The 16,830-nt window shown below is 41.2% G+C and overlaps 1 protein-coding gene across 1 annotated transcript in view; it reads left to right on the top strand.

Moving 5' to 3' along the window:
• Nucleotides 1-15,649, top strand: part of SVEP1 (sushi, von Willebrand factor type A, EGF and pentraxin domain containing 1) — a 108,601-nt gene extending 92,952 nt beyond the window's left edge. Inside the window, exons 45-49 of the mRNA XM_026866617.1 lie at nt 796-966; nt 5,995-6,090; nt 8,242-8,337; nt 11,022-11,115; nt 13,133-15,649. Coding sequence (XP_026722418.1) covers nt 796-966; nt 5,995-6,090; nt 8,242-8,337; nt 11,022-11,115; nt 13,133-13,163 — 488 coding nt within the window. The 3' untranslated portion in view covers nt 13,164-15,649. The remainder of the gene's footprint in view (nt 1-795; nt 967-5,994; nt 6,091-8,241; nt 8,338-11,021; nt 11,116-13,132) is intronic.
• The last annotated feature ends 1,181 nt before the right edge of the window (nt 15,650-16,830 follow it).

The following is a 16,830-nucleotide window of genomic DNA, read 5'->3' on the forward strand; positions in this document are numbered from 1 at the left end:
AGCAGAGTTCTCCACCTAGATGCAGGTACTCTGGAAGAAGAGAGCTTTTGTCTGCTATTGCCATTTAGAGAGGCTGGTCACTCTGAGAGATCCAGGCACATAAAGACAACCTATGAAGTTCTACAGAAGAGCTGTTTCTTCTTTCTTTCTACCTGAGTTGTTTCTTTAAAAGTATCCAGAATATGCCTATGTGGGTTGATGCCCTAGGAGCATTCATGCTACTATGTACTAGGCCCTACTCTAATTTTCTTTTTGATTTACCTTTTGCAAGCACTGAATCTGGGATTGGTTGTTGGATACCTTAAACATCCTGAGAATGATTCCTGTGAGATTACAGGTGATGAGATGAGGGTTGTAGGGAGTGGTGCTGCCTTTTATTGTATTTATAGACATTGACAGAAGGCATAGTGTCCTTTTGCAGGCTTTTTGGCTTCTTGCAAGAAATATTGTTTAGTTTAGACAATGGCATCACCTCACTCTACAAACATCACCTCACTGTACAAACCCAGTCTCCTGTATATCCTGGGACCATCTGAAAGTTTCTGGTCTATACAGTGGATATAGCCACTCTTGCATTACTTAATGTTCCTGGCCATCTCCCTGCTCAATGGATGTATGTACAGGTTTCCCCTGTGAGTATCTACACCATGAAGAAGCCCTACTTCCTGATTTACCATCAGAGGTGTCTCTCTGGCCCTTCCCAGGTCCTTTGTGCAAAGCACTGTGTCCAGGGTTAGAAACTGTATTGTGTAGGCATTGCAGCTCACAAGCCTGTGGGTCATTTCTTTTGTTTAGAGATATCTTGCGGCCCCCCAGCTCACACAGAGAATGCTCTGATTCGTGGTAGCTTCTATCAGTATGGAGACATGATCACCTATTCATGCTACAGTGGGTACATGCTGGAGGGGCCACTGCGAAGCATTTGCTTAGAAAATGGAACATGGACAACACCACCTACCTGCAAAGGTGAGTCTTTTCCATGAAAAGAAGCATATCTTAACTTGCCATAAGCATGGAGGTGTCATCCTAGCTGCAATTAAAATTAAAGTGAAGTTTTTGCTAGTTTCAGTGCCATCATGGTTTCACCTGGGGCATTTAAAGTGCAAGGTGTTGCTTTACCTTCAAGTGAAAGAGAGGGCTTCCACAATTTTTATCTTTAGTCCTTGCTAATCTACAGTTTATTTTGCTAAAATGTTGTATCCCACACCTACGTTCCTCTATTGTTGCATCTTTTGTGAGAAAGTGACAGTCATCTCTCTGACACACAGAGCTGTTTTAAGCACTGCCAGTCAGTTCACAGTCAAAGATCAAGCACTGCAGAAAACAAAAGTAAGAGATTCAATGGGTGCTTCATCTCTCACTGTGTTAAGAGCTTGGCAGCTCCTGAAAATTGTTTTGCAATAAAATACTTAAGGATGGGTTGATACAGCTCACTAAAGAATACACACTAAGTACTGCAGAAATTCATGGTTTTAACAAAATACCAGAGATAAAGTGTAGTCTTTCCACCCTTGGCATATCAGCAGGAAAATGTCACTTCTTGGTTTGTTGAGCTAAAAAATGCACTTGTTTAATTTACAAAATTAACTCTTTCACACTGAAGTTTTGAATGGAAAATGAGATAAACCATCACAACACATAGAAGAGATGATAAACAAAACAAAACCAGATATAAGCATCTTCAAACATTTAACTTAAAGTCAAGGATGAGGTGTAAGAAAAGGGTTCACAGGGCTTTGATGGAAAAGACCTTGTCATCTGCCCGTTTCTCTGTCAGAAGCTTGACTAGTCTTCTGCTGATGAGTAGCTATAGAGCAGTGACTTAGCTGCACCTTGGAGTCTTATCTCAGATGGCATAACATCAACCATACTATACACTGAGCCTAACGTATTTTGTTTAGAAATGTGAGTATTAAAAGCAAAAAATCTTAGGGCACATCAGTGACCAGTCACAAGTTGCCGCATTCCCTAAGCTCGAGAACTCCCACATAAGAGGGAAGGTGCCAGAACGGTCATCTGGGAACATAAGAGCCATCATCAAAGTTCTCAGGTCTGCCTCTCCTCCTGCAAGGCTCAGCTCCCTGTGTCCGAAATAGAAGCAACAATACTACTTCCCTCCTTGGGGATTTTCTGTTTAGGTCAGAAGCCCTTTGGAGATGGAGGATTCTATACTGTGTTAAGCCTGTCTAATTAAGGTACCCCCATCAGGTTTTTTTTATATGTATTCTGGCAGCAAATTATCTTGAATATTAAGACCTAATCAGGATGAGTTGCCCTCAGAGCAGGCACTCTGTTAAAATTTTTTATCTGTTATAACTGCCTTGCCTAAAAATCGCAGATCAGTAGATGATTTTGAGGAGACCCAAAGCCTAAGAAGTGGGCTTGTAACTCGTGAATGTTTCAGGAATAGAGAAGCTGCTCCTGAAAAAAACAGTTTCTCCTGGTTATGTGACCATGGCTTGCCATTGCCATGAAGAATCACCTGTCAAGTAGCCAAGTAGAGGTTTACAGTAAAAGCACATGAGTTACTTCAGCTGTCAAGAGGTAGCCAAAAGTCCTGTTAGAAATTTACACTCGCAAAGCACCAAGCCCTTTCTGAAAAGTTTGCCAAATATCTCATAGTTTCTTTCTAAACTGGTGGCTAGAGAATTCAAGGGATGTCTGCATAATAGCTACTCTGCCTAAGCTAGAATTCATTAGCAAAACTGTGTACATATAGATTCTTCAGCTGCCCCTTTATATTGCCAACTTTACTTTTTATTATTATTTAATATTTGTTACACAGAACCCTACTCTATGCCAAGGGCTTTAGCTTTCTGCTATGAGAGATTCTTGCTATGGTTACTAGAAAGCTGGAAGGACTGGTCTGCATAAGCACTGTCAAACATGTGTCCTGTTTGCAAGTCTGAGTCTACTGGGGCTGTTCAGAGGAATAAATATGAGGGAAAATTATTTCAAAAAAAGAAGTGATGAGGTGGACAGATGATCAGGATGTAGTACAGCAAAACAATGCAGAATAACCTCTCTTTTGATATATTAAGGGAGAGGAATAACAATTCCCCTGCCCCCTACCCTTTTCACCTAAAAGGGGAACTAAAAAGGCCCCAAGATGTTTCTAGGAGGACCAACCTGTGTTTTCATGACACATGTCAAAATAATCTTTCAGAACTGCTTTATAATTCATTTGAGGGATTTGCCTAACAAAAGACCTACATGACGCAAGCCTTTGGTCTACATCAGAAGTGACATGAAAGCGCTCTTTGCAATGACTCATGCTGTATTTCTTGTTTTCGGCTCTGTGAGTTGATTATTAATGTGTCCTAAGCCTGCTTGAAAAGTTCTGGCCTGGTTGAACAGGTTCGTTAGCATAAATATTATAATTAAAAAGCAGATGTCGTTAGCCTCTTTGGGAGAGCTCTCACCACAGCTGCACTTGCCTGAATCACTGCTGGTTAGAGGTTGCAGGCCAGATTCTGATCTGAGTTTCAGGGGTGACAAATATTAGCCTGGATCTGCCGATTGTGAACACCTGCAGGACTCAGCAGACTGCACAGATGCACACAGCTTGTCTGACTCCCAATTTGTTCTCTCTGAAATGCTCTAAAATCCGTGTTGTCTGTGCTCTCTGCCCACATCTTGCTGACTGGGAGTGGTCAGTGTGGTGCTGACAACCAAAAAGTTCATACCCTGTCAGCAAACAAGCATTATGAGAGGGCAGCTGAAGCATGGAGGAAATTGTTCACTTGCAACCACAGGAAAGCTTTTTGGCAAAGCTGAGAACAGATACCAGAAGTTACTTTTTCCCCTTAATACCCATGTTTGTCTTGCAGCAGTGTAATGGTATTGTGTCCTGTGAAGATAACTCTTAAATATGGATTAACAGGGGATCTCAAAGATTAAGATTGGTACCATGGATGTGAGATCTGCTGCCACTAACTGAAGTCACAGCTAATGGTCCCCATTCTCTCCCCAGCACATCAGGCCTGCATTTGCCCTGCTTGCCTTTACAATAGCAGAAAAAGAGAATGAGATCCCAGTTCAACTTCCTGCCCTAAGCCTTTCTCTGTTCTTGACTGTTGAGTGAAAAGTAATCCCCACAGCTACAGACACAGAGTCTCTGCCAGCCTAAATTGGTATATAACAAATGCACACCTAGGGATGATATTGTCTTACTCATTCGGTTTCACAAGCAGGGCCTGGGCAGAAATGCAGAAAAAGCCTATCTCTGACTGAGATCCTGGATTGCTGAGCAGAATGGAGTTACCATCCAAAAATTATTTCCGTAACTCATGAAATATCTGCATGTTCTCCTTTGACAGAGAGAAAATATATTTCAGAGATAATTTTTCATGGGCTTTGAATTTAATGTGGGATATCATTTATACACAAACTTTTTGCCTCCCATCCCATTACACATTCATGGGATATTGTTTAGGTGTTGTGGATCACAGAAAGCTTTAAATGAGTTTTGATTCAACTTCGTAATTTTGCATTGCACAAAGGAAATCTGTTTGGCACACTATTCTGCTTTAATCAACACACAGAGACAAGCTCTCTGCATAGCTGTAGTTATCTTTACAACAAAAATTGTTCAAATTACCTGTTAAAATACTGCAACTTCTCTGAACCTACCAGGGCCTAAGGAATCTTCCCATTCTCATTATCAGCTGACATTTGACAGTGAGGCTCCTGAGATTGAAAATCACAATGGCAAAAGCTTTGGCCTCATTTCAACAGACTACAAGCTGTAGTTTGCAGTTTGGCATGGTTTAGCTGCATGAGTGACTCAAGTTTGGCTCTATCAGGGAAAGATTTGCATTCTTTCCAGTGTGGAGCTCAGGTCTGAACAGTGTTACAGTGTGCTAAACCACTGTTTGTATTTAATAGTAACATTGAACAAGATCTGAAACACTCAAAGCCTAAACTCCTGTTTTGCTCAGCTAGTGACTAATTAAAGATAGGATGCAATTAGCAGTTCAGACTGAGTTTCCTGAGGTTATTCTGTCCTCATAACTACCACTAATTAGAAGTTAGTCTGATTACTTATTTGTTCTGTTGTATCATCTCAAAGCCACAATTTTTGATCTTTATGTAGTATGTACACCAACATGACAAGGAGTGTACTTCTCTAATGATCTTTAAGTCTAACATGTTTATACTTAGCTTTCCACCCAAAACTCGTCCTGGTTTCCCTGGATGTGTTAGCCAAGATAGGGTGCAATGTCATAGAAACAGTGATGAAGTCCAAAGTCTGTCCATGCTAGCCATGGGCTAGCATGATAGAGCCCGCTTCATATTACTCACTTTTATGATCAGGTGCTTACTAACGCGTGTGAGAGCCAAGGAGCACCAGTCAGCATGAATGCTAAGTGAATGCTAAGTGAATGCTAAGTTGTAATCACACTTTGGGTTCCACATGTAAACACAACACTGTACCACCGCTGCACCCTTGTTGGTCACTCACCTTACACTGGGTGATAGTACAAAAACAATCGCTTGTTCTACCACGGTGTTTAATCTTACTTTTGACAAAACCTGTGTTATGCCAGACAGCATTATCTTGGTGTTTCATACCAAGGTTAGAAGAAAGCCTGATTTTATTTTTGAGTTAATTTAGGGTGAGAAAAATGTAATCGTTTTTGTAAGGGGGTTTTGTTTTTTCTGTTTTACAAAAATTATAGGGGAGAAAACATATTGTCAGCCTTGAAACATTGTCCAAATAATTTACCTAACTATTACTAAAAACTTGTATGTTTTTATTCTTGCCATGGAAAATTTTTTATCTTAATACTTCCCATGCTCTTGCTCACAATACCTAGTCAGACACAACAGAGCCAGAAAACAATGTAGCCCTTGAAATCAAAAGTTCTGTTTCTGAACTTTACTTTGTTCTGCTCTAAACTTTACAACTGCAAAGATCTGCACAAGATGCTGGATTACTTATAGAGTCTAATTAACCATCTTGAGTTTGTCATGGAATTGTATTGTTTTCAGCTGTCTGTCGGTTCCCATGTCAGAATGGTGGCATCTGTGAGCGACCAAATGCCTGCTCATGTCCAGATGGCTGGATGGGTCGTCTCTGTGAAGAGCGTATGTATATCATCCCTAAGTGTAATTTTAAGGGTGCTCTAGGTAAGACAAGTGAATTTACTGCAGTGAACCAGGTGGGAAAATTAAAGGCATAAAAGACAAAACCATAAAAATCGTTGCTTTATTTGGGTTGACAGAGAGAACAGAAAACTGATTGCTTGTTTCTAGACAAATGACCATGCCCTGACATCTCCAAACCAAAACAAGCACTTTTTAAATTGATGCAATTTTGTTTGTGGGTGCTCCTTTATTATGATTGAAAAACACACTGCTTCAGTTCTCCAAAGTCTGTTTCTAATAGCAAAATGTGATAGTCTGGGGGAAAGAGCAGGGGTTAGAACAGAAGAGATGTGAGTGTTCTGCTGGTGGCTGCATCTGGTTTTTCGCTTTCTCTTTTAATAGTATGTGATTATGAACCTGATCAATTCATGTTCAAATAATGCAACTGTGTCACCTTTTCCATGCTGTCCTTCCTGACCTGTGTACCTGTACCCTGCAAATTCTGGGCTGGCTTTTGCTGGCCTGGATCTTTGAATAATTAGAGAACTGGATCTGTTCTGGTTAAAAAGAGCCAAATCCGATTCTTGGGTCTGTTAGAGATTCCCTGGTTGGCATTGGGAATGTCAGTTTTTGCCATGTTTCCCATTTTTTTTCATGATTTTTAACACAAGGAATTTGGGAGGGCTAACCCTTTCATGCTGGCATAGCTGCTGCATGAGAAGCCTTATTACTGTAGACACTAGGCATGGGTCTGCATGAATAGAAAAGGAAAATACCCTTACTGTGTTTAGTACTCTGTATGGCTCTGATGTAAAGCTTTAATGTGTCCAAGAACACTTGCAGCTGAGGTGGTGTCACAGTCAAGGTGCACTGGTGAACAGAAAAGATAGGTTTACTCTTTGGAGTTAAGGGCCTGTTCTGGAAGTCAAAGTGATTTTTGAGTGCTAGCATTGAGCACTGATCTGTCAGGATCAGGCCACAGGTAAGGCCACAGAGCTCTGACAGAATTCAGTCACTTTGTAGTTCACAAAGTGATAATCAGTCCTCTTCCTGATAATCAGTCCTCTTCCTGAGGATAATCAGTCCTCTTCCTGAGATAATCAGTCCTCTTCCTGAGATGGCCCTGACCACCCTAAAAAACATGCATAGCACTACTAGTTTAATGATACAGACAAGTGATTCTTGGTGGTATGGGTTAGTACCTGTGAGCTTTATAGTAGTTCACTATTATTTTCTGACTGCACCTGCTCAGCTTGACCTCTGCTGTGCAGCAGAACAGGAGGAACATCTGCATCAGTCCTCTGCAGCCCATATCCACCCTTCCAGTATAAAGCTTCACTGGAAGTGCCACTCAGGAGTCTCAGTTTGAGGCCCAGTTCAACTCTTGCTCTTATTAGAGCATGTTCACACAAGTATTTCATCCAGTTAGGTTAGTGGAAATGGTAGTCTTGTGAAGGTACTTGAGTCATGAATAGTATGCACCTTGGACAGTTTTGAAGATCTGCTCACACAAGCCTTACAGCTTGATTGGTTCTCAGTCCAGAGGCCATCAGCTGCTTGGTATCTTCCCCAAAGCTTCTAGCTACAGTCAGCCTGTTGCACCAAAAATGCCTTGTATCAAAGCTGTCTTTCCATGGGGGGCTTGAAGTGTCATGTTTGAGCATGTTTTCACTGTCCAGACCAAGTGCTTTTCTATGGGCAGGGCATAGATTAACTTGGTTTTGATCTCACCTTGTGGGACCCCAGGCAATCTGCAGTCAATCCAGCTGTTTGTAATTAAAGCATGAACTGATTTTGTTAGCCACTGTCACAGAAGTGGGCAATGTCTGTGGATATGACATGTGAGAAACAAGCAAACAGCCTCGCTCAGTTCCAGTGATCACAGAACCTACAGGCACCAGAAGGACTCTAGCAATTGCTCCATCCAGTCTGTCCATTTGTTTGTCATCATTCCTCCTCGTTTCTGGCTGCGATGCCAGTCATATTTGCTGCTCATGCCTTCTGGGTAGATCCTACTCAGTGCTGCTGATGCTGCATGCAAACACGTAGGAGGTAGTAGAGTTTTTAATTAAACATAAGTTCATTTCTTGCACACTTTGTTCTTTGCTTTCATGGGAGATAATTCTTTCACTGGTTCTCTTCTCTCCTTAGCAATATGCATTCTGCCATGTCTCAATGGAGGTCGCTGTGTAGCCCCTTACCAGTGTGACTGCCCCCCTGGATGGACTGGATTGCGCTGCCATATGGGTAAAATTCCTTTCACCTGCATTTGTTTCTCACATTTTGTGACTCCACTATCAATACCTATCACAGTTCAGTAAGGACTCTGTAGAACTACTGAGCTTCTCACAGGAAGACCCAGGCCTGCAATAGTATTCCTGGAGTATTTGCTGTCCCCAGCTGCAAACTATTTTCAGAATGGCCCCTGATGAGTCTTTAAAATCCTCAGAAAAGTTTGCTCACAGAAAGGACAGACAGCATTCACAGGAGCGCTCTCTGCAAAAGTTCAGAGGAGAGAGGATTTCCAAGGAGAACAATAAAACTACTGTCAATTTCAAGATGAATTAGAGTTTTGTTTTCATCTTCAGCACATGCAGGTCACTATTAAACTCATAAACAAGATGCAGGTACAACAGGTTTTTTTCACCGAATAGCTATATGATTTGGGGGATTCCCACTTACTGCCTGAGTTCTGAGCTAGGCAAAAGGACAGAGAAAAGCAAGGATTTGTTTAAGGATGGATGAATTTAATGGGTACGTGGGACCCATGTAAGGTACATAGTACATGGGTATCTTACTTTAGGTATCATTTAAGTTCTCTGAACTAATTTAACATGCATTTTAACATATACTAGATCTCTTACTTGCACCTCACCAAGGCTGAAGGGCATGTAGCACACCAGAATAGTGAGGGGAGTGATTCTAGGCTCCAGACACATGTCCTGGCAATTTAGCTTTTATCAAATGAGATTGATTTGCAATTACTTGAGCCTGAGTTTGAGATATATCCACATCAAAGCTAAACAAATGTCAGTTTTCAAAAGGCTTGTCTCTGTGGAAATAGTCAGTAAAACTTAGAGCAATGGAGTGATCATTGAAATGTCTTTAAATCATTATTAAATGTCCATCAGTAATGTTAACTTTTTAAAAATTATTTTACAGTTTGTTCACTGTATTTTTATTGTCCAGGAGCTCCTTAACTGATTGTTAACAGAGTCTTAACATGAAAGGCCAGTTTTGCCTTCCTGCAAGACTTTGGAGTGGCTGATAGAGTGAACTGGAGGAGGAATTCATGCTTTTCTTAATGAATGTTCGTATTATTTGTTCAGCTGATAAGAATAGTGAGTGAGGGGGATAAGCTGTGTGACACACTGCAAACCAAATCATCCTGCAGCAAACTGAAATTACAGAGTGAACATTTCAATTAAGAACTACTGTCTTTTGAAGGGACACTTACCTAGCACATAATGCATCATTCCCTCTCAGATTTCATAAACTTTGCAGCTACAACAGCATAGGTGGTTGAGGAGGATAGATGACTTTTTCACTTTTGGCCCAGCAATTCAAATCTGTTCAGACTGCTTTGCTTTCAGTAGCTACAGAAAAAATTCTAGTGAGCTACTGCATCTGTGCCAAACCCATTCATAAAAGCTCATAACCACTGCTCATGAAGTTATTAAACCACTCTTCATTTTACTTACTGGTCTTGACCTTTTGCCATTACAAAGAAAAGTGAAATGAGAAATATTTGGATTAACTGTTGATCTCAGAGGAATAATATTGTGCCTAAAGGGAGAGCTAAAGATGTTTCATTCATATGCTCTATTCCAGAATCAGAAGTCATTTTCAACATGACAAACTTGGTGCAGTTAATTGCACAGGGATGGTCCACCTCTATAACCTTGTTCTGTTGTTTGGTTTTGGCCCAGAGAAATCAGAGGGGAGTGTATGTCCATCTCCTTTTGCATTCCGTGATTACTCATTCCTATTTTCTCTAACTCCATATTAATCAATGTTTCCTGATGCATATTCCTTGCAAAAATAATACCCTGCAGATGTGCTCATTGGTATCTTTAGGTCTGTCCTCTAGACATAATGTTATCTGCTTCAAAGACTTTGTCTTTCAGCTTTCCTCCAAAATTGATAGGAAAACCTGAAGCTTTGACTCTTGTTCGGTTACTTGAGGTCCTTCAGTTAGGCTGTTACACAAAAGCAGATTGCAGCCATTTCACCTCTATCCCAGCACAACCCAATCAGGGAAGATAGTGTTTGTTTTCTAATTCAGATGTCCTGTACTGCTTAGTCACAACTCTGCTTCCTTTCCTTACCTCCATACAGGTGTCATTAAGTCATACTCTTCCCTTGCTGTTGATCTGTAAATGGTTTTCTGACCTTTAACTTCCTTTGCTTATGCTACCTCTTTCTATACTTTTTTACCATGTATGGTGTTTGCTTGTCTTGGCTATTGTCTAGCTGTCATATTCCATCCAAATAAATACCAACATTTAAACACCTACATTTTCTTCCTAGAAATAAGGCCTATTCTTCTGTTGATCCTCTGACTCTTCCAGTTCCTTCTCCTGCTTCCACTAGCATTCCTTTTATTGCCTCAACTTGAGGCAAAAAGAAAAGTATTTTTAAGGCAACATAAAATAATACACTGGTTGTTTCATGCAGCTCGTACACTGCAGCAGACAGCAAAAGTAGCAGAGAGGTCAAATCACATTCAGCAGAGATGTGCTTCTAAGGCTGCCCTTTTCAGAGCAAACCTTCTTTCACAACAGACTCACGGCTGATGTTTAATATTGTCGCTTTGAGAGTAGTCTGTTCTTAACAGAATAATGCAGGCTGAATTTTCAGTGCCCTGTTTCTTAATCAGCTTGTGGTGAGTGTGCTCATTAATGCAACTCTGTGTATGTATTTGTATGCAGCTGTTTGCCACTTGCCTTGCTTAAATGGTGGGAAGTGCATACGACCAAATCGGTGCTATTGTCCTTCATCGTGGACTGGACATGACTGCTCTAGGTAAGTGTTGCTGAGGACTGTCCCACAGCTATGCCAAAGCACCCTACTGAACACTAAATCTGAAGAACATGCAATTAGTTTCTCCAATTCTGAGCATCTCTAGGTCCTGAAAATCAGTGGTCATTGGATGGCTCATGATATATGGGCAATATGGAAAGACCTTAGAGAGTACTCTTTGAATGACTGCCAAACTTCTAGAAAACTTAGACAATGGTATATTTACATGTAAGCAGACAGGCAAACCTGCAAGGTTTAGCCTTATTTTTAAGGATGTGAATGGAAATGTCTGTTGTGATGTAATACAGAATGTTCTTCAGGTTCAGTTTGAACTGTATATACCTCAACTGGGTCCATGTTCAAGACTAGGGTCATGCAACAGATGTTATAAATAATAGCTCTTCTTGCACCTAGTGTTGAGCGATGTCATCATTTAAAGAGTACAACACAGTGCCTCAGAGTCAAGTCCCAGTTGAGATCACCTGGCAGTGTGGTCCCTGTATCAAGACCCCCCAAGATTTGGTTCTCCTGTGCTCTGTTTTAGAGAGTTTTACCAGTGCTTGTGTTTTGGTTTGCTGTTCATGTCTAATGGGACCAGTAGAAGACTGGGTTTTCAAATCAGTGAGCCCCATCACCATACAAGGCAGCGTTTACAAATCTTAGTTGTGGCTGTTTTTTAAAGTTAACTTGTGAAGTTTGGGTGTTTGACTTCGGGGGCAGTCTGAACAGGACTCAAGTTTTTCATTGGAAAGCTGTTTTATTTCATGGTGCCATTAACAGTCATTTACATCCCTGAAGAGGGAAGGCAGGTGAATGGTAATAATGTTGTTGTGGTCAAGAATCAGATACACTAACAAAACATGCAGCATGAATTCTCCTGCTTCCTGCATGGAATATTAATGAGAGCCATGAAACACATGCTAGCAGAAATATTTATACCTCAATTCACATAGGCTTCTACTGAACACACTGGTCATTATCCTGGAGAGCTAAATAAATTAACAGCTGAATATTAATATTTTTCTCCAGGATACAGACAAAGCCTGTGACATTGTACATTTTTTTCTCTTCTTTCTGGATAGGCAGTGACAGACATTCTTCCCTGTCTCTCTGATACACTGTTTATCTTAAAGCTGTAGGAAAGATGCTTGTTTGAGAAATTACATTGTCCAAAATTAATAGTTTTAATTTGTCAGCTGTGATTATTTATGCCTAAGTGAAGCAACTTAAATGTACTGCCAATAAACAGCATCCAGCTTTAGACTGAAAGCTACACATCTAAAGTCTGATAGTATTTCCATTTAGGACATGAAACAGAGAAGCCCAAATCCGGTGGATTTAGCAGTCAAAACTTATGGATTCTATTTCTGAAGCAAAGCAAAGTTTCAGGCTGTTACCAAACTGCACTCCCCTTGTTTGTTTTTTTGGTCCAAGTCCACAGCTCTGTGCAGCATTGTGAAGTCTGAGGGAAGGTGGATCATTAGCCCTACAGGTTTGTAGTCTAGCAGCTCATCCCTTCGAGAGTTGTTTGGGAGGAAGTTTCCCACACAGAACTGTCAGGGTGGAAGGAAGGGGATAGAAACAAGCACTGAGATCTGTTAATCTGATTTTGTTAAGCTTTGGCCTTAGCCACTGGTGACTCTTTACAGTGTACAATCCTGTCTGAAGACCCAAAACCAGTACAGGCATATCAGGAGTAAATGCCATAGTAGCAAAGATTTGCTGTTGCAGGTTAACTCGGTGTGATTTATAAGGAGAAGGTAAAAGGGTTCAAAGCTTTATCAGCATCCAGGACAAGATTAGCTCCAAACCACTCTGTGATGAGTCATAATTTACATTAAATGCCAGAGTCCTGTATTCCCCAGGCCCACCCTCTGCCCCGCTCAATATGCTGTCTTGACCTGTGGCTCTCTAATTCCTGGTATACTTTCAGACACCTCCCTCTTGTGCCTCACTGTTGATCTTGTTTGGTATGTTCAGTGCAGCACTGATTTTATTTTGGGGGGTTTTTTTTACACAGGAAACGGAAGACTGGATTCTATCCCTTTTAACATCAGAGCAGCAGTTCTACATTCAGATACCTTTCTTCAGCCTAGGCACCAGGGCTTGGAAACCAATGCATTGTAAATCAAATCCATTGCTTCCCTCCCCCCCACAGCTCCCTTGTTTTATATTTTATTTTGTGATACATTTTTACTATACCTTTCAATTTTTAAAGAAATCCTCTGTATTGTTCATTTACAAAAGTATTATCAAATATATGCTGCTACACACACACACACACACACACACACATACAAATGTAAAGATTCCTACTGTCCACTGAGGAAGTGGTTGTGTAAAGTGAAGTCCCTCCCATTTCTTACATAGAGTAAGCTAATTAAACCATACTATAATGCCAACTGTGATTAAACAGAATGTGGCAATTTTACTTACCATCTGCCAAATCATACTGCTCTCCAGCAACTCAACAGTAAAGAATAGTTACACAAGGCTAACGGAGCAGCTAAACTTTGTGTTGGGCCTGTTTCTGAACTCATGTTGATGTAAATTAGTACATGTGATGCAGTCCATGCTATAACCACAGTTTCTGGTGGGCATAAGAAGAAGATTCTGTAACATATGTTATGTGACATAAACATCATTGGAGAGTGACTTCATTGAAGGTATCAGCATGAATTTTACCTGAGATGTATCGGTAAAGTAGTCAAAAATGTGAAAGACATGAGAGAACATTGTGATTCAGAGAAAGGTGGACCAAGTCTAGTCAACAAGAGCCTTTGAGACTTTTTGGCTTGTGAGCGGTTCAGGTCTAAAGCTGGATAATGCAGGATCCAGCAGTGGGAAGCAGGTGGACCATGGAACCCTGCACTTCCCACGGGACTCAGCACCTACCTGTAACCACCATCCCTTTCCTGTGTAAATTGTGAAACACATGTCTAGCAGCTGTCTGCTAGGTGAATGCTTTTGATACATGGGGTTTGGGTCCCAAAGTTTGACTGCCCCCAAGATGGAGGGAGAAGGCACCAGTTAAGTTTATAGGTGAAACTTTCCTTACAGAAGGGTTGTATTTATCTTATGCAGAACCCTCAGAGAACTGGAAAATGCCTCTCGAGTACACACACAGGCAGAAATGCTGAGCTGAGTGAGAAATACTGAGAGCACACGTGCTGTCAGGTTTCTCTTTATCACACTGTTAATCCCACTGCATCTGAGTATAACACACACCTGAATGCCATCATGCTCTAATTAACTGAGATGCTAAGATTTTCCTGTGGTTAAGCAGGGTGGTGGAATTACAAGGTGAAATGAGATGCATTTTTTGAGGTCCAATGATAATTGTAATTATCAGCAGTAAAAAGGCTGATCTGTGGAAGAAGATGTTAAGAGTAAGAACCTAAGCATCATTAATCAGAATCTCCATTTTTCCCAGTAATAATAGAAAAGTGTGACTTGCAGTCAGCACTGGGAAAGAAGGATGAGAAATTAATTTTACCTTCTGTAGCATTCCTGCTTAGTTACTCCTGGATTAAGAGTGTGCACAACCTGCCCCACCCTTCCCCCATTTATAGATTTACCTTCCTTTTATGAATGCATGAATTTGGACAACAAAGTGGTATGAGACCAAAATAAGCTCACAGTAATAAATACTGACAACTGATGGCTGTTAGCCCAAGACTAGAAATGAGGAAGAAAGAAACAAGCAAAGTTGTGAGCCAGTAAGAGCTTTCAGCCAATTAAAAGAAAAACAGATAAGTAAAAAATAGGAGTCATTAGGGGATCAGATTAATGTGAATGTAGATTCCTTCCCAGTGGGAGCTGCGATCAGCTGAAGAGTTGTTGTTTCAGCTCCTACAACCTTCTTTTTCTAATGGACTCTGCTAGCACATAGCAACAATCTTCTGTCTCCCAGCTCCACAGCCATGGATGTTTACAGCTTTGACTGAAGATAGTGTTTGGTAAATAATGTCTGCATTTCAACCCATAGTCACCACCATTTGTAGGTGCTTTTTACCTTGATCTCCTGGCTGCCTTAACAGTGTATCAATGGAAGCTGCAGGGAGCAGCACGGGGCTTCGCAAGGGAAAGAGTGCATGGGTGAGAAAAACAGATCTTTATTTACATGTCACCCTTTCCCAGGGTGCTTCTCTGGTGGGTGCCCTGACTCTGCCCTGGTGATCTCCAGAGCAGAATGGCGGTGGTGAGGACAGTGCGTAGAGCTGGCAGGACACTGTTGGAGGCTTCAGGGCTGTGGGATGGCTTTTAGCACTCCAGCTTCACACTAGTGACTAGTACACAGAGTCCGGGGATCAACCCAGTCAACACGTTTCATAAGGAGACGTGGTGGCAGGGCAGAGCAGCTGGAACTAGAGGCTGTTGTATTAATGCTGTTGATGTTTTGATACTTGCTGGAACACCTTCCCTTCCCTACCCAGTACTGTATTGTCATTTATGTCACTGCTTGTTGTGTGTTTTAAACGACTTCTGTGTGATGCACTTTACACTGTAAATAAAGTTGCACCCTGTTTAGTACCCATATAGAGGCAACATTGCGGTCTTTTCTTAATGCCTCACAAAAAAAATATCAGCCTATCCTTTAGGCCATGCTGACAGAGCCCAAGTATTGGGGAAATAGAACTTCACTCAGAGGAAAAGACAAAATAGTTGCCAGTAATCTTAAAAGGATGTGCTGGATTAGTCCAGGTTTGATCTTTGAATAACAATGCAGTTAGCACATAATTTTTCAAATAATTTCTTCTGCTAGAGTTTATTTTTAAAACCTGTAAGGGCCAGATTTACCACTGGCATAAAGAGATGCATTAAAACTTGCTTCACTCACTACTTATACCAGATAGAGATAACAGCTTGTTTTATTCTGCACTGGTACTGGAATTTTTAAAGCTATGGAGATACCCATATTCAAAGACAGTCGAGTTAAAAATGTACTATAGCAGAAATAAAACTTTGTAACTCAAACACCGCTCCTCCAAACGAGCATGTATGACATAGTCAAAAGATTAAGGGTGTGGTGGTTTTGCAGGTAATGTTAGTAAGCCTTTCAGTGTTTTGCTACTTAGATGTAAGTGGAGACTTTGAAGTGCAAGAGGCAGTCCGTGTTTCCTAGCCACCAGCCCAAAAGTTGGTGTGAGGTTACAGGCATTGCTGTTAATGGAGCCCTGAAATTTGATGTGCATCTGATAGAAAAGATGCAAATTTACATCTCAAATTTACAGTCCTCCAGATACTGGTAATAATCTTGAGTGGGAACAGCTGGACTGCCTTTACACATGGATTCAGATCTTGTGCAAGCTCTACAGAGTACAGAGCACTGCCTTATTTAAGAGGAAGTGTAAGAATCAGGATCTCTCTCTTGCCCTGTCCACTTTGTCATGAAAACCAAACAAGCTGAAATGCTGAAGGGGGTCTGCTAACACCTGTGTCTCTCTGCTCGTGGCAGTACAGTGGGAAAGGTATGAGTGTCAGCTCTGATCTCAGATGCACTGGGCAGGGTCAGTGTGTGCCAGTGGTTGTTACCATAAGGATTTACCTTTTTACTGTGAGGACAGTTTGAGTCTCTTGCATCTCAGCACAGGAACAGTTTATACATCTCAGCCTTATCTTACAGCAGTTTGGATCCTCACTCTGGAGAGGACCCCTGCTGCTTTTACTGCACTGCAGATGCTTTTCTGGGAGAGTGCACCCTGACCATGCATTTCC

This window comes from Athene cunicularia (assembly GCF_003259725.1).
Source record: "Athene cunicularia isolate RWA chromosome Z unlocalized genomic scaffold, athCun1 chrZ_part3, whole genome shotgun sequence".
NCBI lineage: Eukaryota > Metazoa > Chordata > Aves > Strigiformes > Strigidae > Athene > Athene cunicularia.